Consider the following 26,056-nt stretch of genomic DNA (forward strand, 5'->3'; position numbering starts at 1 on the left):
TGTGCTTCCAATTTTGAATCCAGAGTCTAAATAGGATTTTACCGTTTCTCCACCAGATATTCTAGATCCAGCTATTTTGCGCCCAGGAAGACTGGATAAAACACTCTACGTTGGTTTGCCACCAGCTTTGGATCGCCTTGCCATTCTAAAGACTATTACTAAAGTAAGTGTGTGTGTGTGTGTGTGTGTGTGTGTGTGTGTTTAAAACGATGTCCTTGAAAGTTGCATGAAACAAAGTAATTTCCCCTAGAGCTTTACCTTACTCAGCATAGTTAAACCTAAACTGAATGCATAAGAATAGCATTGTTCAACTGCTAAAAAAAGAAATAAATCCTTTACACTCCTTAGTCTAATTTCCAATATCTACTGCTCCTTAATCAATGATGCATAATCTGGTACAAGATTATGACATTCTTCATCTCATAACGTAGAGATGGGGAACCTATGATGAACCACAGTTCCCACTTATCCCTGACTATTGCCCCTGTTGGCTTACGCTGATAGGAGTTTGAATCCAACAACATCTGGAGGATCACAGGTTCCCAAGAGATGCATTGCAAAAGCAGCACCATATCTCCCCCCCCCCCAATACATTTCATACCAGTTTGGAACAAATTTGGTTTCTAAACCTCCATTGATGCTTCTCAGCTGGTTGGATTCCCTCCTGCTGCCTCCTGTTCCTCAGCCCTTCATGGCTAACCAGCTCACATCTGATCAGGACACACTTGTGGCAAACCATATTTGCCCTCGGTGCTGGACCTCAGTGTCCGGGTAGAACGATGGGGGTGGAGACGCTCCTTCAGATATACTGGACCGAGGCCGTTTAGGGCTTTAAAGGTCAGCACCAACACTTTGAATTGTGCTCAGAAACATACTGGGAGCCAATGTAGGTCTTTCAAGACCGGTGTTATATGGTCTCAGCGGCCGCTCCCAGTCACCAGTCTAGCTGCCGCATTCTGGATTAGTTGTAGTTTCTGGGTCACCTTCAAAGGTAGCCCCACGTAGAGCACATTGCAATAGTCCAAGCGGGAGATAACCAGAGCATGCACCACTCTGGCGAGGCAGTCCGCAGGCAGATAGTGTCTCAGCCTGCGTACCAGATGGAGCTGGTAAACAGCTGCCCTGGACACAGATTTCACCTGTGCCTCCATGGACAGCTGTGAGTCCAAAATGACTCCCATGTCCTTCAGGGGCACAGTTACCCCATTCAGGACCAGGGAATCCTCCACACCTGCCCGCCTCCTGTCCCCCAAAAACAGTACTTCTGTCTTGTCAGGATTCAACCTCAATCTGTTAGCCGCCATCCAACCTCCAGCCGCCTCCAGGCACTCACACAGGACCTTCACTGCCTTCACTGGTTCTGATTTGAAAGAGAGGTAGAGCTGGGTATCATCCGCATACTGATGAACACCCAGCCCAAATCCCCTGATGATCTCTCCCAGCGGCTTCATGTAGATGTTGAAAAGCATGGGGGAGAGGACAGAACCCTGAGGCACCCCACAAGTGAGTGCCCAGGGGTCTGAACACTCATCCCCCACCACCACTTTCTGAACACGGCCCAGGAGGAAGGAGCGGAACCACTGTATAACAGTGCCCACAGCTCCCAGCCCCTCAAGACGGTCCAGAAGGATGTTATGGTCGATGGTATCAAACGCCGCTGAGAGATCCAGCAGAACTAGGAAACAGCTCTCACCTTTGTCCCTAGCCCACCGGAGATCATCAACCAGTGCGACCAAGGCAGTTTCAGTCCCATGATGAGGCCTGAATCCCGACTGGAAGGGATCCAAATGGTCCGCTTCTTTCAGGCGTCCCTGGTGTTGTTCAGCAACCACTCGCTCAATCACTTTGCCCAAGAATGGAAGATTTGAGACTGGGCGATAGTTGGCTATCGTGGCCGCATCTAAAGATGGTTTTTAAAGAAGCAGTTTAATAACCGCCTCTTTCAGCGGGTCTGGGAAGGCTGCCTCACGGAGGGAAGCATTCACCACCCCACGAAGCCCATCGCCCAGTCCTTCCCGGCTAGCTTTTATAAGCCAGGATGGGCAAGGATCAAGGAGACAAGTGGTTGGTTTCACTCGTCCAAGCAGCCTGTCCACATCCTCGGGGTTAACAGATTGGAAATGATCCCACACAACTTGACTAGACAGGACTCTAGCACTCTCCCGCCCCGGCCCTGCTCCCACGATGGAGTCTACCTCTTCTCGAATCTGAGCGACTTTATCTGCAAAAAGCTTTGCAAAGTCATTGCAGGAGATCATGTGGCCCCTACTGGGCCCTGATGGAGCAGGTGGTTCCGCTAAATTGCGAACCACCTGAAAGAGAGTCCTGCTGCTGTTTTCCGCAGATGCAATAGAGGCGGTGAAGAAAGTCTTCTTCGCCGTCGCTATCGCCACTTAGTAGGCTCGACATTGAGCTCTAACCCGTGTCCGCTCAGATTCAGAATGGGTTATCTGCCAGAATGGGTTATCTAGCCGTCTCAACGATTGTTTCATTGCCCTCAGATCCATGGAAAACCACGGGGCTGTCCGGGCTCCATGCAATCGGAGAGGGCGCTTTGGAGCCAAACAGTCAATAGCCCTGGTTAACTCCACATTCCAGCGGACCACCAGGGAATCAGCTGAAACACTGAGATTATCCAGAAAAGCAGTGCCCACCATTAAAGAGGCCTAACTGGCTTCAGCTAGAAGAGGATTTTGTATTGCCAGTCCCATGCTGTGGATGACTCGTTCAGCAGTCACATCCTTACTTTCAGCTTTCAGGTGTCTTCTACAGGCCCATGCAGTTATTTGAAATGTTCTAGATTAGACGGTCCTTTTAATTATTATATTGTGCTGTTTTTAATAGTTTTAATGGTTTTTATATTGCTGTACACCACCCTGATATTTTATGAGGGGGTAGTAGGCAAATCCTTTTATAGATAATTATGTAGAAAAGTTATGCATGTTGACATGGAAGGATGTGCCTCCTGCTGGGAAACACCATCCCAGTTTCTCCCCACAAACTTCTACTGAAGGATTTAGCCCTGTTTAGCTCTGAAACTCTTTCAGCCTAACCTGCTTTACAAGGTGGCTGCGTAGATAAAATTGGTGATAGAAAGATGGGGTTAAAAGATGATGAAATAACTCCTGGGAAAAATGGCAGTATAGCGCTGTCAGGTATAAATGGAACACCTTGCCCTTGTTGCTAAAACTTGGAGAGGTGAAGAACATCACCATTTGAAAATTATTTAAATTCAATTAAATATTGTGAAATGAAATGTTTAATCTGCAGTCTTGCATCACATGCTGATGTGTAAGAATGCGAGGCTAAAGCAGTGGCGTAGCGTGGGTTGTCAGCACCCGGGGCAAGGCAAGTAATTTGCGCCCCCTAACCCGTGGATTTTAGTAGGGGCTGCGAGTGCGAGTGCGCCCCCCCCAGATGTTGTGCCTGGTGCGGCCGGGCCCCCCTGCACCCCCCACGCTACGCCACTGGGCTAAAGGACTCCAGTAAATACTGTCTTATGGAGTACTTTCAAGCACAGTCATACCTCGGGTTGAATACGCTTCGAGTTGAGCGCGTTTGAGTTGCGCTCTGCGGCAACCGGGAAGTAACGGAGCACGTTACTTCCGGGTTTCGTCGCATGCGCAGACGCTCAAAATGACGTCATACGCATGCACAGAAGTGGCAAAAAGCGCGCACGTGCGCAGACGTGCCATCACTAGTTACGTTTGCTTCTAGATGCAAACGGGGCTCCGGAACAGATCCCGTTCGTATCTAGAGGTACCACTGTAGCAAATTGTGGATTAAAAAGGTAAACGTAAAGGACCCCTGACAGTTAAGTCGAGTCACAAATGACTCATCTTGCTTTACTGGCCGAGGGAGCCGACATTTGTCCGCAGACAGTTTTTCCGGGTCACGTGGCCAGTATGACTAAGCCGCTTCTGGCGAAACCAGAGCAGCGCACAGAAACACCATTTACCTTCCCACCAGAGTGGTACCTATTTATCTACTTGCACTTTGACATGCTTTCAAACTGCTAGGTGGGCAGGAGCAGGGACCAAGCAACGGGACCTCACCCCATCATGGGGCTTCGAACCGCTGACCTTCCACATGGTTCTGCTCTCGATTTTATCCTCATAATAACCCCGAGAGACTGAATTCAGTGGATTTCACAGCTACTAATGGTTAAGCTTCAGTTTTCATAGCATGTCCAAATGGAGCGAATTACTTCATGTGGCCATATTATCTCAACAGTTTGTGATCCAGACTCCTTTGATCGCTTCTTCTGTGGAAACTTGAAGAAAACAAATCTCTGATGCAATTTGTACTTGTGTGCAGGAACATTATGTGTTGTGCTAGCAACCCTATTAATTGCTTTTCTGTTCAAAATGCTCTCAAGTCGTAATTGAAAAATGATTAAACACCACTTTGCAAGTAACTGAATTTGTTTAAACACAATTTGCACATGTGTCCCTTTCAGAGCTGACACAATGAGTGTGTTTTGTGCGTTCTGTATCTGAGTACAGAATGGTGTTTTTTAAAGCAGGTTTTGGTTCTAGGACTGAGCCAAGTTTTGCCTAGAGCCAATGATTAATGAAATGTTTTGCTGGAAAAAAGTGAAGGGATTGGGTTAATGAATGTGGGTGCTGCTCTTTAGCTCAGGTTGTGTTAAGGAAATTAGCAAAACTGCATACAAAGCTGGTTCTGTGCAAGGTGGAGAAGACAATGCTTGTCTTGCTGTAAATGGAATAAAGCGTGTTTTGGCTTGTTCCTACATGTCAAAATGCAGGCTTGAAATTTAGTCATTGAAAAATGTTTCCCAGGCAGGCAATTTGCCAAACAATTTCTCAAGCTGCCTTTCTGATGCATAAGTATATAAGTAGTTGGTGCCTGGCTGGTAGAACTTGTTGGTGGACTGCCAAATTTTCCCTTCCTTATTGAAAGTCTGGTGATTGTATTCTTCCCAGTGCTGTTAGGGTTTTTAGCTGTTGCCTAAGCCAGTGGCCTTTATGTCCGCAAATTTAGATATGTCATGCATGTTGACAGAGGGCTCTTTGATCCAGCAGACGCTTCCTTCAGTGGGAAGGGAGACAATCTTCTTTTCCAATTCATACTACCCACTCCAGAACCACATGCCACATTGTTCCACAAGTGTCCCATCCATACAGATTTAGGGTCCAAAGAGGATGAAGAATTTGCAAAACTTGTCTTCCTCCCTGTTACACAGCTTGATGGAGGCCTCCACTGGGTCAAAGTGCATTCCATCAGCAGAGGAAACACTGCTGAATAAAATCCCATGCTTTCTCTGTTTTATGTGGAAACAACCAAGCAATGTTTCACATAGTTCTCTCTTTAGTCATGTCATTTGGTACTAGCGTTTGTATTTTTAAAAACAACATTATAGACTTGTTAACTTCTTTGTGGGGCTTTTGATTCAGTGTTTTTCCTGTTGTATATTTCTTCTTTAAAAGTATTTTAAATCCTTGAGTAATTTAAGAACCTCATAAAGCCCTGGTGGCAAATAACATCTTGCTGGCATCAAATCAAGAAACCTGGGTTAAGAACCTGTGAGTGCCCCAAGCCAGCCATGGGTGTTCCTGAGAAGCTTACTGAATAGTTTGTGTGATTGATTAGTAGCTTGGAGGGAGGACTTGGGAAAGCCACTCCCTCCTTGGCAGTTGGGTTTCTCCATTTGGCTCTTGGGAATCTTGCCAGGCCACACCCTTTGCCAGTCCTGATTTGCATCCTCCTTGTGTTTTTCCCCAGGTGTGATCATGCCTCTTTCTTGCCTGGATGGAGGAGCATGGGATTGTGTGTTGAGACTAGCCTACCGTACAAACACAAAATTCACATTCATTTCTCTCTGCACTGTTCATCCTGTCCCCACCAACCACTTGTCGTATCCACTCCTGTCCCCAGAATGGAATAATGCAGTCCTTGGGCTGAAAAATGTACCCCATCCCTGCTGTAGGATGAAACAATTGCTAGGTGGGTGGTTGCAGTCGATGCCCTATGTCTCTAAACATTTCCCCGGTTGTCACCTTTTATAGGATGGAACCCGACCCCCGCTTGACACTGATGTGGACCTTGAAGAAATTGCTCATAATCCCTGCTGTGATAGCTTTACGTAAGTAAATTTCTCTTTTTTTATCTTCCATTGCCACTTGCAGGTACCGTTGGTCCTTCTATGATACCGCCTTATCAGTAGTAGAAAATAAACACATCACTCCAAATCCTCATCTTCTTGCTTTTTTATCTCCATTAACACATCTGCCTAGACTAATGATCCAGATTTCTTTGACTCTTCCGGTTTATGACACTGAAATGCATTAAGTTCTGCATAGCAAAAACCTCTGTTCCTACTTTACGTTTATTTTGAAAGCAAGTGTACTTCTGTAAAATGTGTCAAGGAGGGTTGCAGCATATGCTTACAGAATCTAAATTAGCACATGTTAATCCCAGTTTGACCCCAAAATATATAAAAAGAGCACATCTCAGACTAACCGGCACACTTTGCTGAATGGAAATAATTTTATTTAAATGTCTGTTCAGTGACATTTTAATGCCCATATTCGTTCCGCTTCTGCTGTTACAACTCTTGTTTGGGATAAAGAATGCGCCCTAAAATGACTCATTGGCTTTTTGTTGTTTGTCTTTATAGGGGAGCAGATCTTTCAGCTCTAGTGCGGGAGGCTTCTGTCTGTGCCCTGAAAGAGGAGATGGCAGTGCTGAATGCCACAGACAGGAAAGGTAAGGAAGAGGATATTAAACAGAATAACTTGAAGAGAGAGCAAGTTGAAAGATTTCCTTTCTTCTTTTTTGGGGACATAATTTCTTATTGAAACTTTTCATCATACAATACAATTTAAGACAAACTAAATAAAATAATCTAACCAAAAGAGAAAGAGAACGGTAGATCTTAACCCTTGTCTCACAAAGAAGGTCTCCCCTTTTGGCGGCTCCATTACTGTCACTGTGTTTACTATTATGAGAGGGAGTGATAATATAGAACTTTGAATCCGGGATAATAATTAATAATAATAATAATAATAATAATAATAATAATAATAATTTATTTATACCCCGCCCATCTGGCTGAGTCTCCCCAGCCACTCTGGGCGGCTCCCAATCAAGTATTAAAAACAATACAACGTTAAATATTGAACAGGGCTGCCTTCAGATGTCTTTTAAAGATAGGATAGCTACTTATTTCCTTCACATCTGAAGGGAGGGTGTCCACAGGGTGGGCGCCACTACCGAGAAGGCCCTCTGTCTGGTTCCCTGTAACCTCACTTCTCACAATGAGGGAACCGCAGAAGGCCCTCGGCGCTGGATCTCAGTGTCCGGGCTGAACGATGGGGGTGGAGACGCTCCTTCAGGTATACAGGACCGAGGCCGTTTAGGGATAATCTCTACATGCCGACTCTTTTGGGATTCCCGTCTATACTGACTGACGGGGCTATGCTGAAGGGGCTAGCTGGGAGAGCAGCTCGAGCCATTTGGCTCTATCCTTGTCCATACAGAAAGGCTGCTTCACACACAAGCAGCTGTAACAATTATTTCAAGTGGCAGTGCATGATCGAGCAGCGAATATTCTCTGCCCTTTCCTCTGCATGTGGTTAGAGGCTTTGTGAAATGAGACTGTGAGACACATCACAGCAATATCATTGTAGCCTTTGTTCACTGACTTTGTAGAGAAGCCAAGAATCAATGGCAGCTGTTGCTCTCACCTAAATGCTTTGCTTACACCAGGAGTTTCCTTTCAAAATAATATGAAGATTTCAGGTTAAGGTTGCTTTAGAATATTTAAGCAGATTTAAGATTTTTAAATTGGCAATCTTCAAAATTTTAAAACTACCATTTAGATTAGGTTAGTGAACTATCAGGAAGCAGGTGGGAGGGATTTTTTTCCTTATTTCTGATTGGTGCTTGCCCGTAAATGTAGAATGAAGTCCTTCAGGGCTGATACAAATATGTCAGATGTTATGCTGGGAGCTGAAACAAATAAAATGAATTGTTGCATGTTTTTGGACTATTTTACGAGTCACCGCTTCCCTTTGTGATTTGCCAGAGTTTGATGAGGAACAGCCAGGTACAACTAATTTGTGTTAGTTTGGAATGTTCTACTATTCATGGAGCTTGTTCTGTTGTACCTTCCAAATTTGTGCTTTGATCTCCCAGTAGCCCGTGAAGTTGACAGTTCAGAGAAAATCCTTGCATACAGCAACGTACACAGAGTTTGTGGCTGGATGCATGGCTCCGGAGATGTAGACCATTAGTTAGTTACATAAAGGTTTCAAGGCACTAGGTTTACAAAACTGTTCTTCCTGTTAGCAGAATACTGGAATTGGACCATTCTTCATTTTAAAAACCTGTTTCTAAAGAAGACCTGGGCGGGCCAATTTACTTGGTGTTAGATACCAACGATACATCATTTTCATATAATTTTCTCTTCAACCATAACATGCTGTAAATTTTATATCCAAATTCCACAATTGTTCCCATGCTTCCATATCTATATAATGACCGATATCTATCACCCAGTTTATCATTGTGGGAATCAGTCTCTAGGGAAGCTGTCCTAGGTTATCTTCTCAAATCCAGCTAATAGTCTGAGGGAAAGCTGGTTCTATCTTCTCCTTCCTCCTTGATAGTCTGCGCCGTTTCTTGCTGGTTCATTTGCTGAACAGAGGCAAGTTCTTTCATGAGCCTGATGGTCTTTTCCAGTTGTTCCTGCTTTGCCAGAGAGGCATGGGTCACCTTCTTATTCCACGAAGAACTGTAAAAATGATCAAAATAAAAAAATTCCTTCCAGTAGCACCTTAAAGACCAACTAAGTTAGTTCTTGGTATGAGCTTTCGTGCACACGAAAGCTCATACCAAGAACTAACTTAGTTGGTCTTTAAGGTGCTACTGGAAGGAATTTTTTTATTTTGACTATGGCAGACCAACACGGCTACCTATCTGTAACTGAAAAATGATGTCAGATTTTGGGTGGGCTTCAACACTGCACTAAGAAGATTGTTCCTTTGGGCAAGTATTTCTCCTCACCTGGTGGGACAGTCTCCCCCTCCTCCCCCTGAATGCTTTTCTGGGGGTTCTCCAGACCCTCCAGAGTCAATCTGGGGGAGCCATGGGGGGAAGGGCAAGAATCCCATTGTGGTAGCAGGAGCCATTATTCTGGCTCCTGTCAGAGGAGCAGGGTAGTTGAATCCAGCCCTTTGTTTATAAAAAAATGTGCAATCTCTTTCTACTGTTGAGAGTAGGAAACTTAGGAGCCTTTTTATCCATTTGAGCAGAGCACTTGGAAGTGCCTAGTAGTGGGAAGCTCAATCTCTGGGCAATCTTCATTGGTAAGGGCGTTTGATGCTTTCATTATCCTCTTCCCAAAACTTATTTTGTTTATAGCCTTAAGTTTCATTTCTTTACAGTTCATTATGTATACTGTGGAAGCATGTTAACCTTCTCCTGTTGCACTGTATTGTTCGCAGGAGAAATCAAGATTGCCAGAAAACACTTCGAAGCAGCTTTCAAGAAAGTTAAATCTTCTGTATCGAGAAAGGTGAGAGGTGCTCTAGGCCAGCTGCTGACTTAAGCTGGGAGTGACACAGAAGGCTAAAGATTGTGCAAAGGAATATGAGGCAACCCATTTCCCCTTCACTCTTGTCCAAACAAGTCTGATCTGGGGGAAAACCACGCATCTGCCTTGGTGTTAGTGAGAGGGAATCTTACTGGCACATGGAGAAGGCAGGCTCTGGACACTGCCTTCTCAGCGGCTGGGATCTTTAAAAAGCCAGTAAATTAGCCACTTTGCCTTTCCCTAGGTTTCTTTTGTAAATGCTGAAACACAATCTTTGCCACTAGGTAAAAGTTTTCCTTATGGTACAGTCGGCTCAAAAGCCTTACTTGAATGAGTTTGTTTCTGTTTTTCCTCCCTTCACCGGCATCCTTAGGACCAAATAATGTATGAAGAGCTGCGCAAGTCACTGAGCAGGTGATAGCTGGATCATCCCTAACACCCAACATGTTGCTTAACCTGAGGACCTCTCCCAGTGGACCATTTCCCAGAAGCATCTTCATGGATTGGACTTAACCTTGGTTTTGTTTGCCTGCCAATCTCAACATTGCTGGACTCCGTTTCTGAGAGAAGTTCTATCACATTGTATAGTAATTAACATTTGGCCACAACCTTTCAAACTGCTCTCCAGGATATGGCCAGAAGATACATGATGTGGCCATCTGGCTGAAACTAAGCAACCCTGGATCTGGTCAGAAACCCATATATGCCATGGATTCTGTGATGGAAGAAAGTGCATGATGTAAATGTTGTTTTAAAAATATGCTGTCAGCTGTCATGGGCTTCTCCCCATCACTCTTCAGACGTTAAATTTTTCTTTCCGCTATGAGACATTTGATTAATCCTGTTAGTGTCCTGCCTGTAAACTGAACCGGTTAATACACAAAGAAGCAATAGCAAGTCAACCTACCGCATCAAGCCTAGCCCAAATAGCAGGGATGGGGGACCTGTGATGCTCTAGATGGTGAGACTGTAGTTTCCATCAGCCCCAGAGAGCATGGCCAATTTCCAGGGATGATGGGAGTTGTAATCCGACATTGGGCTGCAGGGTAGGCACAAGTTCCCTATCCCTGTCTTACCCCACAGCCGGGAAAACAGCCAGGCAGGTAATAGGAGTAATGTTACCATGGGGGTAGTTACTCTGCCAACTACTACGTCCTTCCAAAAAAAAGTGTACAGCAGTGCCTAGCTGAGGAGGGGAAATTGTGCTGTTGGGCAAGCAGAAATGCTTTCACTGGCAGAAAAATATCCTTAAAACTACATTGAAAACGTAAGGAAAAACAGCTTTTTCTCTGTGGGGAAGCTTCACATTATTTAAAGAAGTCTGCTTGTTTGCTTTCAAAATACCACATTCTTTCCCATACTAGTTTTATGTGTATGACTTAAAACAAGGGAATATTAGGAAAAATGGGGTGCAGTGGGCTGAAGAAGCAAGACTAAAGCCAAGCGCCTGTAGGATCTGTCATTTGATCCACCCATGACCAATCCAGACAATGCAAAGGAGATCCTCACAGCAGTGTACAAGGACTTTTAGATAGCAACCATTAATCAGCTGCATAGGTGTCCTAAGTACATGGCTTTATTATTGCAAAATCTTCTGCTTCCCACACATAGAACGCACACAGACTTTGCTTTTCCATGTGGTCTGGTGTGAAAGTCAGATATGATTGGATTTTTTAAAAATGCATTTGTTTTCAAGCATCAGCAAAACAGTAAAACAAAAAAAGTTAATCGAGAATAAATAATACAGAGCTTGTATTACAGAGAAACAGCCATCTGTAATGTGTTCCTCAAAGAGGTTCAGTGTTCAGCTTAGGATGCATTTCCATAGATTACTGGGTGTTAAGGAATGCATCCATATTCCAATGTTTTTGTGTACATAATAAAGCACATTTCATAAAAACTGCTCCCGTCTGCATTGCTTTAACTTTATGCTTAGGTTTTTTCATGATTGCTATATTCCATACTTCCCAACGTTATTTGTCTTCACATCCTTCCAGTTTCTAGTATAATGCTAGCTGTTGTTAGCAGGAATGTTATAAATTCCTTATGTATTGGTGTTTTTAGTGCACCATCAGTTATCATTAGGGCCAGGTGTTGAGTTTGTTGAATAATTTGTTTAGAGATTGTATTTATTTCCTGGAAAATACCTTTGGTACTGCATGTTCTTCCTCTGTCTCCCTCCTCAGTTGCTTCCACCCGTCAATGCAACTTTCCAAATTGGTTTCCTTTCTTTACTACCTTCTCAGTTGCTTCTGCTCATGTGGACCCTGGAAAGCACATAGAACTGGAAGAGGAAGTGTAAGGGGTGTGGCCAGTGGAGAGCCAGTGGTTCCCCACACATCTTTAGGGATTTGATTCCCCCTGACCAGGTATCCAAGTGGTTGTGTTCTGGTGTCTGTATCTTGGTTTGGGATGCCAGGATGGGAATAGGATTCTATTGGCTTACCATCCACCCCAGTAAGCAATTCTCCCTGCCCGAATTTATAGAGGCAATCGCAGCTGTGGACTGAAGGAGTCCTAAGTGGGTTGTTCTCGGTGACAAAACATGCATGCCATGGTGGTCTTGTCTGCTGTGGCTCAGCAGTTTATGGCCTCCAAGCCAACCAAGGACGTCTCTCTGATTTTTTCTTGGCCAGCACATGTATTGGGGTACACATTGGGCTTTAGGCCACATCTTCTGTTTTGAAATAGTGATTTGGGTGTGGAAGCCATATGTGACACTTGTCACGGACAGATTATAAATTTAACCTGCAAGAGTAAAGGACCTGATTCAGTACTCTCCTCAAAAGCGGACAAAATCTGAATTCCAGGTGGTGTTTGGGGAATTTCCTGCAGGACTGTTTGGCAATCCTGCTGGAGCTCTTGTTATTGTCTGGAATGAGGCAGGGAGCCAAGCTGGCACCACAACAGCTCCTAAGGATTTGGCACATTGTCAGTCGCTTAGTACTTGGAGGAGTGGGTATCAATGAATTGACAAATTCAATGTGACTGAACATATAAAAGCCCATTGGTAGTCTTCATGTAGCGATGAAATCTTACTTCACACCACCACCAGTGGTGTGAAGTGGAGCTCCTGGATTTTTTTTTTTAAAAAACACCTTTTAAATTAATAATAATCATTAAACGTTTTTAAAATTAATAATAATAATAATCCAATATGAGCCACACTGATACAATACGAAATCATAATACAATTTTAAAAGGCAATTATTCCATTCCAGTTTCATAGAAACAGTATGCCATATGGTCCTGTTTGACAGATAATTTTCAGTTTGTGCAACACAAGGATGTGGTTAACCTGCTTCCTTGATTGAGACGAAATTTAAAATATGAATGGGTCTTCTCTTGCCATATTAAATTGCCTTATTTTAAAATAATCTCATGAGCATCTCAATACTCTGCTAACCAAAAGCAAGCATGGACAGTAGCTTAAAATACTGGTTTCTCTTTTAATTTTTGACAGCACATCTTGCTAATCTAGTTTCTGTTTGAAGGTGTGATCTTAAAGTGGAAGGATGTGGGCTTAAGGCCTCCTTTCCCACATTCATTGAGAAACCTTATTGACACTAGGCCTTTAATAGCAATTATTCAAGAGCAGATTTACAAAACAATACCAAAAAGTCTGTCGTGTTAAAGTCTTGGGGCCAAAATGAATTGTGATGCCTACTTTATTATTTCAACCTTGATCTCAAGAACATTGCACACATTTGTTAAATAAACTTCATTAATAACATCTTTATTCAAGTGTCCAAGAATTGTTTTTGAACAACAACTTTATTGTATTCCTTTGTAGGAGGTATTTAACATTCACACAGTCGATGTTCTATACCTTTTATAAACTTGCTACCTGCTGTCAACATCTGACACTCCAGCTCTTGCCCCAGCTAAGAGAGCACAAGATGGTTACTGGAACACACGTAGGCTCCACTACTGTGGCCACTATTCTGTTTCTAAACTTCAAGAGTTCTAGTCTGTTTCCAAAGAAGCATCAATTTGATGGCAGGGCATAGCTCTTATGTACAGATGCATTAAAAAAGGAATGCAGATGTTTTCTGGGAAATGGGCCTGCTGCAAGAGATCATATCCATGGTAATCATATCCATGTGTTTTGAAATTACACAAACACTAGCCTTATTCACCGGGTATATACTTTACAGCAACAGTTGTAAATCCATCAATTAGGTTAGCACTTGGATTGGCCAAGACATAACTCAATATAGGAGGAGTTGTAGCCAGCCATTTTGGTCAGCTACTACACTAATTAAAACAATTCTGGGGTATTAAAAGAAGTTAATTTGGAAGGTTTGTCAGCAAAGGCTAGTGTCTTGGGCAGCAAGTGTAAAAAACTGAACAAGTACATATGCTGCATGTAAGATAAAATGCTTACAAGAACAAACCAATGTTCAAGTCAACAGCTACTAAAACACATCATGAAACATAGTTATATGGCAAAAGAACATGAGAACGTTTAGTTCTAGAGATCCTGTTCTAGATTGTACTCATATATTCATAGTTCAAACCAGATCAAGATACAAAGCAAATTCATCTTGATCAAACAAAACCTTCCACCAGCTACTAGGCTGTCTTTGGTGTTTACGGAAGTGGGGCTTTTTTCACTCCAGTATCACTTCACCTTTTAAATGCCTTTTCACTCGCGAATAGGGGCTGATAGTGTCATCCATCACAAAGTCATAAAGCACTTTTGTCCAGGAGTTATACTGTGGCAGATGATCATAGTATTCAGAGGCCATTTTCTTCAGCTATAATGAAAGAAAGAAATTAAAGTTTGTCAGCAGAATATTAAATAGCCAGTGTTGTGGTGAGTAATCTCATCTCAGAATTAGGAACTAATTGTATGTATGTCTACGCACAGAACTACACCATCTGCTCCCTTATATCCTGGCCTGATCACTGAAATCTTCAATGTTTCCCCATGGCTCAGATGCACAGCCCCTATTATTAGCCATGCATTTAGTGCAGTGGGCCCAAGCCTGGGAATAACACCCCAACTGAGATTATTGTTCCATTTTCTGTGGATTGTTTTTAATTGCACTGTTTAGAAATGCAAATACTTAAGCAGTATATAAGTGTTTTAAAGTAAAATAAACACAATATTTTGAATTGTAAAATGAATAATCCTCTTGAACTTTAAAAGGTCTAAATTAGGGATTGGGATCCTGTGGCCTTCTGGATGTTACTGCAACTCCCATCACCCCTAATCATTAGCCATGCTTGCTGAGGCAGATATGAATTGCACCCCAATATCTAGGGGACATATCACCTGTATCGGGAAGTGTGCCGGTCATACAAGTAAATACCCAGGATTCACTCAGTGTGCAACTTCCTAATCAGACAACAGGAACACAAAGGATGCTGCCTCTGAGGAGGAGCAGGGCACTGACAGCCACTGACCCTGTTTTCTAGAAACAATGGCTTAGGTCCCAAGGTAAGCTCATGGGATGCAGATTTTCTACCCACTCCTCCACACACCCTAAAGGCTTTTCCGGTCTGAACTATGAATATATGAGTACAATCTAGAACGGGATCTCTGGAACATTGTCATACTCCATTGGCATAGCTAGTTAATGTTTTATAATGTGTTTTAGAAGCTGTTTACTTGCACATTGGTCAGGAATGCCTCAGGAATGGAAAACATTCTCTACAGAGATGAAGCAATGCTAATTGGTATGCTAATTGGTATGTGCAGGAGCTACAATTGCTACCTTTTTAATGTCTGATGTTTTAGTATGTTTTTCTACAGGGTGAGTCCTTTAAAAGAGGCCCCGTGGATACAGAGTGCACATGTTCCACGGGGCCTCTTTTAAAAGACTCACCCTGTATATACTGTAAGCCGCCCAGAGTGGCTGGGGAAACCCAGCCAGATGGGTAGGGTATAAATAATAGTAGATCCCTAAAGCTCCACAAAGATGAAGCTCTATTGAATTGAAGGCATCTTTTTTGCAGAAGTCTACAAAAAACAATGGCAACCCAGCACTGAAATGTGGCAATTAGCAAGGAAAACAACTAGTTTACCCCACATAGGAGCAAATTTAAAATTTGGAGACATAGAGTGTAGTCTTAATGTATATTCCCACCTTCATCAGCAAATCACAGCACGGAAGTGGAATAATATCAATCCATTCAATTATAAGGGAGTTGCTTCACTCCAGCAAAGTAGCTAGTTGGACACTATAATGTACTCACCAGTGGAAGATTTTTTCCAGGAACATTAGGGAAGTCATGATGTTCATTATGGTAGCCAACATTGAACGTAAGCTTATTAAGCGGACCATAGTACGAATATGTTTCATATCCCTTTAAAAACATGTAATGTTCGGCTATGAAGTGTCCTGAAATAGGGTGCAAGCCTAACCCAAGCAGAGATCCTGTTATCAGGTAGACAAGTGCTTTTACTCCAAAGACATAGTATACCATAACATCGAAGAGAAACTGAATTGACAAATTCATTATTTCAAGTCGAGAGATTGGTTTGGGATTAATAAAAAGAGGCCGAATAACAAAGAGGAAATGCTGAAAAATAACCCAAAGGAACTTTCGAAAACGAGTACAGAAAAACCATCCTTCAATGGGAAGAGGAATGTCCACATCAACTCCTTCACCGCCAAGATAACGATGGTGATCCATGTGATATCTCTTGAAGGATACAGAGTATGGGATGCCAAATACAAGATTGGCAAACATTCCAAACCATCGATTCCACAGAGGTTTACAATTGCCAAAGGCACTGTTGTGGGCAATCTCATGAATAGCCAGAGTCATAGAATGATCAAGACAACTGCCAAACACATATGACCAAAATATAACCCATTTCCACTCCAAATCTTTAACTAGGTAAAGAGCAACTAGCTGTGCAAGCACCATCAGTGTAACTATCCAGATCAAGTTGTAGTCTGGTTTCATCAAAGTTTTTATTTCTGGGTGTTTACCTGTTGGGAGAAAAAGAGAGATAAAGTTTCAAATAACTGCTGTCAATAGACCGTGCTCTTTGAAGATCATGCCACAATCATTTGAATTCTACATTCTATACAAGCCTATATACATGTTAAAAGTTTGAATACATACAGCATGCTTTAGTACAACTCTGCAGTCTAATGTAAAATCCGCATGAATGAAGTACAGGCACAACAACAGCATAAATGCCATAATGGTTCAGGCGAAGTTAGGGGATGGAATCAGCCTTAGTTGCCCTGACAGAGGTCCGTATTTGGGAGATAGACAAGGGGACTGCAACCCTGTTGATCTTGCAGTGACTTTTGATACAATCAGCCATGCTGTTCTCTTGGATCATCTTCATGAGCTGGGGCACAATTCCACATTGGTTCCACTCATTACAGAGCAGGATTCAGAGAATGGCATTAGGAGATTATAGGTGTGTCCACCACAAGCCATTGTGTCACAGGACAACTTTTGTCCCCAGTACTATTTAAGATCTACATTAAGCTATTGGGAGTGGTCATTAAGAGTATGCTGATGACATGCAGTTCTATTTCTCAGTTACAACCAAATCAGAAGAGGTTTTGATATTTCTGGACGGTGGTGGGCTGAGTGACAAACCAACTGAAATTGAATTTGTGGGTAAGTTCCTTCCAGGTATGGGATCTTGAGAAATTACCCGTTCTTGTTGGTACTAAAGGGTTAAGAGGTAACAAGTCGCTCTAATCACTGAGCAGCTGGAAGTCATTAAGCATCCAGGAATGTGAGTTAGTTTGTATAAATAGTCAGTTCACCTGTGTGTTTCCTCCCCCACCCCACCTGACTCGCAGACTCAGTTTTGTGGCCATGGGCGTGTTTGCTAATATGAGTTAAGTTTAGAGTAAAGTTTTCTTTATGCCGGAGATAAAAGCATGTGTGCTTTATCGCCAGGGTTTTTCTTTTGTAAATAAAGTTTTTTCCTGAGTTCCAAAGTGCTTGCTCCAGGATTCTTCATTGAAAGGTACTGACTCTCCTGCCTTCTTCAACCGCTGCATGAAATTCTCTGCTGAGATAAGATTTATGGCGTTGGAAGCGCACTGGACGTTTACTTAACATTAAACTAATTAAAGTTTAATGGACAGTTCTGGAGAGAGTTGCACACCCTCTGAAAGAAGAGGTAGATAGTTTGGGATGTTCTTAGATTCATCTGTCAGTGGAGACTCAGATAGCCTCCATGACAAGAAGCAGTTACACTAACTATGCCCTTTCCTGGAAAAGGATAGCTTGATCACCACTCATAACTAGATTACTGTAACATGCTCTGTGTGAGGCTCTTTTTGAGACAGGTCCAGAAGGCAGTAAATATGCAGTCAGTTAAGTTACATGTTGACATCTACTTCACTAAGGAGCTATATGCAAGAACAGCTATTTTTAAAATATAGTTTTGAGACTGTAACCAAGATGTGACTTTTTGGAGGAACTGAACATGGAAGAAAGGGTTAATTTCCTTCATGGACATAAATCACCTCATAAGCCAAGAGGTGCATGGTCAGACAAGCCAGTTGCTATGGCTATGGCAATGGCATAGCGCTGTCTATATAAATTATTGAGGCATGTCAGCTTATTAGTCAGTGAGTCTATCTGCGAGTCAGAGTCTGTGTTATGTCTTGAATGGCTGGAGCAGCAGAAATAATTCTTGCAGAAATAATTCTTACTTGTATCTGCAAAGCCTGCAAACTGTATGTATAGATCAACATCCAGAACTGTATTACTGAAGCCTTATCGTTTGTAGCAGTGAACTATTTTGGGCCTTATGCTGCCAGTGGTGACTGGAACAGTGTGCGGGCAATTTCTGCTAACATGACTTTGTGATAAAATTATTTACTCCTGTCCACTGAGATTTTAATAATTCAGATCAAGAGTAGTAGCACTGAAATCCATGCTATCTATTCCCATGATTTCACTAAGCTTCATTTCCAGCAAGTTGCCTTTGACTAAGAACATGAACAAATATGGCATCAGATATGCAGACTTCCCACAGACCTAACTTTTACATGAAAGTCAGCATGGTCGACTAAGCAGACTAAACTGAGTCTGTATACTCAGTTGCTTATTAGGTTTGTACATCAGATTTCTGAATTTATTTCGAAACAGATAAATGGAAAGAGACATGTGTAATTGGGAATGGCATTTGTCAGCATAAAACTTGATCTTTGTCTCCTACTGATCCTTCTCAGCAGCCACAAGGACTAGAAGCGTGCTGTTAACTAAAAGCTCAGGGCCACTCCACTCTTCTAGCACCTCACCTGCTCACTAAGAGCATCAAACGTCTTAGCATGTGAAAAAAAAGATGCCTCTAGGATCAACTTGAAAGCTGAGCTTCCAAATACAGCTACAGGGTCTCCCCACACTTCCACTTCACCAAGAAACTGGTGGTGGCTGGGCAACTTCAACCACTCAGCCAATTTCTGTCACTCATAAGATAAAATGACACCTTGCATTGCAGGGGCTTGGGCTAGATTATCCTTGGCGACCCCTTCCAACTCTCCAATCCTATGAGTCTATGATACTACACCTGTGGCAGCTTATTGGCACACAATTTTGAAGTGTGCCCAACACACCAGCCTACACCCGTCCCTCTCTTAAGAGATCCTACTGGAAAGATAGTTGCTGACCAACTCCTAGGGGCTGAGAGGAAGTCCCTTTGCCCCAATAAGATATTTGAGAGACTGTCCCCCCAAGTTGACAACAAACCCTAACTATTGGAGTCTTTTGCCCCATCTTTTTGTGCCTGCCAAATAGCCGTGTCATGCTTTTGATATTTTATTCTCTTGTTAATTATGCTGTTTTAAATGTGCATTTTATATTTGACTTCACTTAGCAATGGGGATTTTTTTGAAATGTTTTTTGTTAACTTAGTTTGTGTTAAATATGTATTCTGTAGTTGACCTCCTTTGTAATGTTTTATTTTGAAATCTTTACAATAATATTTTAGTTTTCTGTTAATTATGTTGCTTTGGCTGCATACTCTATATTGTTTTATTTATTTATTTATTTATTTATTGTTTTATTGATGTTTTAATATTCTATAAACCGCTTTGAGGTTTTTCTTAAAAATATAAAACGATATAGATATGAAATAGAAGAAGAAGAAGAAGGACACTGCCATTCAAATAGTGTGCCCTATGCATAGCTGTCAACTTTTCCCTTTTCTTGCGAGGAATCCTATTCGGAATAAGGGAATTCCCCTTAAAAAAAGGGAAACGTTGCCAGCTATGGCCCTATGTGGGCAGGCCTCTCCCTTCCCCCCCCCCAAAATATTTTATTCAAGTTGGCACTCTTACTAAGAGCCCCGCTGTATGACACAGTAAAAGCAAACGTCGCCCCTTCCACCCTCAGCAGAGGAGGGGATGTTACTTCAGCCATTTTGTCCAGGCTACACTGGCAGAGCTTATGGTCGGAGAGAGAAGGGGACTCGAGAGCGCCTTCGCCAACCGAGGCGTCGTGTGGGGCGAGACCCCCAAAGGGGAGCGGGGAGGGCCTGAAGGCGCGCGCTTACTCAGGATCTCCTTGCGCCGGTCCGCGTGCGGCTGGTCCGTATAAACCCACTCGAAATCCTCTCGAGCCACAGCGTTGCCCATGGCTCTTTCCTCGCCGGCGGCGCCGTTTCCACACACTCGCGCCCGCCGCTGCTCGCCAGGTAGGGGAGGATGGTTTCCCGCCCACCGACCCCACGTCCCAAAAACTATTGGCTACAGGGAACGGTGACGTCACAGAAGTCCATTAGCGGCCCTGCCTGGAGGCAATGGGAGTTTTAAGATGTGCCCGCTTCTTGCCCTCGTCGCCTTGCCTTTCATTTTTCTGATCCCCCCCCCCCGCACAAAAATGTAGGGGTAGCTTCATTTCGAAAGAGTTTATATTTTTGAGCTGCATAATATTAGGTGTCTTTTCTTATAGTTTTTATTAAATGTTACAGTTTTATATTCAAAATAAAACACCATTATCACATAAAGCATATATGAATCCAAATCCCCCACCCACTCCCGTGACTTACCTCACACTATTAGGTGTCTTTTCAATTATTAGGTGTTAAATTACGTTAGCGGTTTTCACATTTTTAAACACAAAAAAATTATTAGGAATTTCAACATAACATTTTATCAAAAATACATCATCCTCATTTCCCCCCTCCCCCCTCTTTACAAAAAGGAAAAACCCACCTTCCCACCCCCACCCCAGACTTCCCTCAGCTCCTCTCTCTGGTTTCTCAGCACATGTTATTCTCTGCATGTTATAAAGTTGTAAAAATCCTTAATTAATCTATCAATATGTTACCAATAATTTTTTTTGTATGTTTATTCAAAACCTGCCAAGGAGTCCAGTTCATTTTGTTGTTTCTTTAAGTACTTTGTAAAAGGTTCCCCTTCTTCTTTAAAATCACAGTTGTCCTTATCACGTAGTTTGTGTGGCAATTTCGCCAATTCCGCTAGTCCATCAGTTTCTCTTGCCACAATTCTTTGGTCGGGATTTCCTCATTCTTCCATCCTTGTGCTATTAAGACTCTTGCCATTGTTGCATACATAAATATATTTTTGAATTTCCGTGGCAGGTCTTTTCCTACAATCCCTAACAAAAATTCTTCAGGTTTTTTTACAAATGTTAATTAGAACATTTTCTTCAGCTCGTTGTATATCATTTCCCAATTTTTTTAAATCTTACTACAGTCCCACCACATAGGGTAAAAAGTCCCTTCTTTTTCCGTGCATTTCCAGCATATATTTGAAGTAGTTTTATACATCCTTCCTATCTGCACTGGTGTTATATACCATCTGTACATCATTTTCATGTAATTTTATTTCAGCAAAGAACAATCTGTAAATTTTAAATCAGTTTTCCACAACCTTTCCTAGTCTTCCAACATAATATTATGACCTATATCTTGTGCCCAGCAGTATTCACAATTATGCCATACCATGAATTGTCATTAACATGATACTGTACAAATTGTAATTAATAATATTATTTTTTAACAGCGACGTAAGGTTGAAGAAGCACGGAGAGAGGGTGCTGGTTCAGTCAGAAAAGTGGGAGCACATGACGAGAGGCCTGGCTGAGTTTCAGAGGACAGTGACCCTTGCTTTTACTTCTTCCCTGCCTGTTTTGATACTTCCAAAAGTCTTCACACTTAAGAACTGTTCCTCACATTTCCTTTTGCATAGCTGCCTCATTTTCGCTGCTTCAGCACTACTCAAGTTGCATGCACAAAAAAGTAAACATTTCCTACAAGAGACACAAAACTTTTGATTCCTGAATATGCTATATTAGAAGTGCTGGGGAAGGCAGCGGTCTTTTTTATTTTTATTTTAATCACAGGTTTTTATGAGTATTCCTTTTATACACCAGCTTGGGACCTTCTCTTGTCATATGGCTTTGAAGATGAGCTCTGAAGGAAGTTGTGTCCTTGGGACTGACTTACCTTGCAACTGCAGCATTGAGTTATCAGAAACCTTGAATCAGCGCAATTCATCTAGCCCAATTCTGCATATGCTTACTTGCACATAAGTTCCACTGAAAGCAATGGGGCTTCCAAATAAGTGTGCACAAAATCAAAGCCCCTGGTCAGTGAACTTTGTGAGGGTTTTTGAAGAATATATTCCTATATTGAAACAAAGCAGATTGATATAGAGTACAGTGGTACCTCGGGTTAAGAACTTAATTCGTTCTGGAGGTCTGTTCTTAACCTGAAACTGTTCTTAACCTGAAGCACCACTTTAGCTAATGGGGCCTCCTGATGCTGCTGTGCCGCCGCTGCACGATTTCTGTTCTCATCCTGAAGCAAAGTTCTTAACCCGAGATACTATTTCTGGGTTAGTGGAGTCTGTAACCTGAAGTGTATGCAACCTGAAGCGTATGTAACCCGAGGTACCACTGTACAGGAATGCACTTGCTATACTTTTTCCTGTGCCAGAGGTGCTGGGGCAGAATGAAGATGGGTACCATATTAAGGGAAGGACACAGAAAGGGCTGAATTGAGGGTATGAGCAGAGGTGGATTCAGTAGGCAGAGAGCCTGGGGGCAGGGTTAGCCATAGTATTTCCTCTACTGTCCTAATACCTCTCTCACCATTCAACTTGACTATCCCTATTCTTCTCTTGACCTCCCCTGCCCGCCGCCACACCACATTCCTCTATTTACTTTTTCCAAGTTCTGCCAATTCTTCATGGACTTTCTAAATTCTATTGAAATATAAGCCCATTAGCTGTTCCATACATCTTTCATTTTCACTAACTGCAGATGTAAGCATAAAGCTTTGGATTGAGAGTAAAAGCCCATGACTAGGCTTCCATATGCATTAGGCATTAATTTTCTACCTCAACATAACTTGTATTACTCATACCTTGCTGGTAAAGCTTGGCTCTGTTGCCTGTGTAAAATGCATTCAGCAAAAAAGAGGCAGAAATAGATCACAAGTGTGACCTGCATCAACATTCTGCAGTGTATACTCCTAGCTAGCTCATCAACCATGTCTTCTCTCAGGATACTAAAAACAAGTATTAGGGAAACGTCTGGCTCATGGGCATAACCACACCTGCCAGGACTCCCCATTTAACATCTCTCCATTTGCAGGAGAAAAAACAGTATGGAAGCAGCTGGAGGGACTGCCTCATGATTTCAATTTTCTCTATACCCCTTGGCACGGGGACATTCCCAGGGGAACTGAAGGAAGCAGTGGTGTGCCCGCTCTTAAAGAAAACTTCACTAGATCCTTTAGACCTATCCAATTACCGCCCAGTTTCAAATCTTCCATATCTGGGTAAGGTGATTGGGAGAGCGGTTGCTGAACAACTTGGTAGGTTTCTGGAGGAAACATCGGCTTTAGATCCATTTCAGTCTGGGTTCCGTCCTGGTTTTGGGACCGAGACAGCCCTGGTTGCCCTAACAGATGATCTCCATAGACAACTGGATCGAGGCGGGTCAGGACTGCTGATCCTTTTAGATTTGTCAGCAGCCTTTGACATGGTCGATCATGATCTTCTGGACCACTGCCTCGCTGACGTGGGGATACAGGACATAGCCCATAAATGGCTGTGCTCTTTTATCTCTGGTCGGGGACAGAGGGTGGTACTAGGGAGGGAGATGTCGTCGCGCCACTCCTTGGTGTGTGGAGTGGCGCAGAGCGCAATCCTCTCCCCAATGCTTTTTAACATCTTTATGCGCCCCCTTGCCCAGAATATCCGAGCTTTGGGCTGGGCTGTCACCAATATGCTGATGACACTCAGCTCTATCTGCTGATGGATGGCCACACCGACTCGGCCCCAGACACACTGACCAGGTGGTTGGAAGCTGTGGCTGGATGGTTTCGTGGGAGCCGATTGAAACTAAATCCTTCAAAGACGGAGGTCCTATGGCTGGGTCGGGATGGCATGGGGATGAGGGACCAACTCCCTTCTCTTGTGGGGGCCCAATTAGTGCCATTGCCTTCCATTAAGAGTTTGGGTGTAATCCTTGACGCCTCCCTTTCCACAGAGGCGCAGGTTACAGCAACAGCTAAGACGACTTTTTCCACCTTCGCCACATCAAGCAGTTCGTCCCTTACCTTTCCCACTCCGACCTGGCCACAGTGATCCATGCGATGGTCACCTCCAGGCTTGACTACTGTAATTCGCTCTACGCAGGGCTGCCCTGGAAGCTGTCCCAGAAACTCCAGCAGGTGCAGAATGCTGCAGCGAGGCTCCTCACGGGGTTTCTGCCGTGGGAGCATATTCACCCAGTGCTTTTCAAACTGCACTGGCTCCCGGTAGAGTACAGGGTCAGATTAAAGGTGCTGGTTTTGACCTTTAAAGTCCTTCATGGCCTAGGACCCTCGTACCTACGGGACTGCCTCTCCCGGTATGCCCCACGGAGAGCCTCAAGGTCCATAAATAGCAACACCCTAGTGGTCCCGAGCCCTAAGGAAGTTAGATTAGCTACAACCAGAGCCAGGGCCTTTTCAACACTGGCTCCAGCCTGGTGGAACGCTCTGCCTCATGAGACCAGGGCCCTGCAGGATCTGATTTCTTTCTGCAGGGCCTGTAAGACAGAGTTGTTCTGCCTGGCCTTTGGCTTGGAGCCAGTCTGATTCCTTTCCCCTCTTTCTTTTTCCTTTCTCCTCCTGTGATGAGGCTGCATTTTAATGTTTCAATATTTTAATGTTTCAATATTTTAATGTTGTTTTAAGTTGTATTCATTCAACTTGTTTTTATTATTGCTTGTTAGCTGCCCTGAGCCCGCCCTTGGGTGGGGAGGGCGGGGTATAAATAAAAATTATTATTATTATTATTATTATACTAACGCATAGAGCATGGGATTAATCTGAACAAGATTAACCTGTATTCTTAATGCAGGGTGGCAAATATGATGTAACAGGCATTGCTGAAACTTGGTGGGATGAGACTCATGGGGAGGACCCAAGCAAATTGTTTCAAGTCCAACAACTTTATATAGTAAACCGCCCTGTGGATGGGTAATATTATTGTTGTTATTATTATTAACTAATTAAATTTATATAACAGCAGCAACTGACTGGTCAGGTTGACTTTTGATACCTGGAAAGGTCCAAGAACAGATAATTAAGCAGTTGGTCTGTGGGCACTTAGAAAAGGATGTTGTGGTTACTAAGAGCCAGCATGCGTTTCTGTAAAACAAGTCACACGTGCAGATTGTATCGAGGCATAGTTGAAATTCAGTTTCTGCTTGAAATACATCACGAGCTCCAACTTCCTCTTTAATCCAGACGACTTTCAACTGCTGCTGCAGATGAGGAACGGCCAGTTGCAACTGCAGTTTGTAGTACAATCTGGAAGGTACAGCATTATGTTTCTCTGGTAGGCTACAAGAGTAGGCGCTTGATGAAGTTGATAGTTGGGAAAACAAGAGTCCCATTAGATCAGTGGGTTGACATCTGTTAACTGCTTTAGATTTCCATTGTACATTATGACTGAAACAACTGCTCCACAATTGACTCCTGGGAAGCAGTGTAGTTCTCACATTAACAGCAGAAGAGGTAGTAACCTAGTTTAGACTGCACCGCTTTAGACTCCAGATGAGGATTCATATAATTCCAACAAAAGCAAGAGTAACATTCTGGCCTGGATCTCTCTCTGCCATTCTAGTTTTCTATGTGTAGGAATCTGGGGAGTGGGGGAGCAGCGAGGAGCTCGTTTGCAGTCTGAAGCGCAAATGAGCCACAGGTTTACTGGCTTGCTTCCTTTTTCTGGGAAATGTGCCAAACTAAAGAGAAATAGTGACAACTAAAGGGAAAATAGCTGTTTGTGGGGATAATTTTGAAGAAGCTTGCATGTTTGGTTTAAAAAATTGCATGTTCCTTACCTTGCAGGTTTTACAAGTATGACTAAAACAAAGGGAGGCTAGGTAATTTTGGATGAAATAGCTGAAGCAAGACTCAAGACAAGCCCCCGCAAAATCTGTACTTTAATCCACCAGTAATGAATTACTGTGACAATAAAAAGATCCTCACTGCAGTGCACCAAGTTTATTGCTGCATGCAAGGATCTGTAGGTGTAA

The 26,056-nt window shown here is 43.0% G+C and overlaps 2 protein-coding genes across 2 annotated transcripts in view; one reads left to right on the top strand and one right to left on the bottom strand.

Annotated features, from left to right (window-relative positions):
- Positions 1 to 11,459, top strand: part of NVL (nuclear VCP like) — a 40,476-nt gene extending 29,017 nt beyond the window's left edge. Inside the window, exons 19-23 of the mRNA XM_083496052.1 lie at positions 57 to 163; positions 6,030 to 6,106; positions 6,641 to 6,729; positions 9,471 to 9,541; positions 9,933 to 11,459. Coding sequence (XP_083352178.1) covers positions 57 to 163; positions 6,030 to 6,106; positions 6,641 to 6,729; positions 9,471 to 9,541; positions 9,933 to 9,977 — 389 coding nt within the window. The 3' untranslated portion in view covers positions 9,978 to 11,459. The remainder of the gene's footprint in view (positions 1 to 56; positions 164 to 6,029; positions 6,107 to 6,640; positions 6,730 to 9,470; positions 9,542 to 9,932) is intronic.
- Positions 11,460 to 13,209: 1,750 nt separating this feature from the next.
- Positions 13,210 to 20,261, bottom strand: LOC310703670 (sphingolipid delta(4)-desaturase DES1-like). Its single transcript, XM_083496165.1, has 3 exons — positions 20,052 to 20,261; positions 15,764 to 16,506; positions 13,210 to 14,319 (listed from the first exon to the last, which is right to left on the bottom strand). The coding sequence occupies exons 1-3, from the start codon at positions 20,131 to 20,133 to the stop codon at positions 14,173 to 14,175; spliced, it is 972 nt and encodes a 323-aa protein (XP_083352291.1). The 5' UTR covers positions 20,134 to 20,261; the 3' UTR covers positions 13,210 to 14,172.
- Between the last annotated feature and the right edge of the window lie 5,795 nt (positions 20,262 to 26,056).

Source organism: Podarcis liolepis (assembly GCF_965112155.1).
Source record: "Podarcis liolepis genome assembly, chromosome: 3".
Lineage (NCBI taxonomy): Eukaryota > Metazoa > Chordata > Lepidosauria > Squamata > Lacertidae > Podarcis > Podarcis liolepis.

What these genes read in the sequence shown, in the direction of transcription:
- LOC310703670 (XM_083496165.1), bottom strand. Translation starts at nt 20,133, where the DNA reads ATGGGCAACGCTGTGGCTCGAGAGGATTTCGAGTGGGTTTATACGGAC. An exon ending in CCGGCGCAAGGAGATCCTGA is followed by an intron (nt 16,507 to 20,051) that starts GTAAGCGCGCGC and finishes TTCTCCCAACAG; the next exon opens with GTAAACACCCAGAAATAAAA. An exon ending in CTGGAAAAAATCTTCCACTG is followed by an intron (nt 14,320 to 15,763) that starts GTGAGTACATTA and finishes CTTTCATTATAG; the next exon opens with CTGAAGAAAATGGCCTCTGA.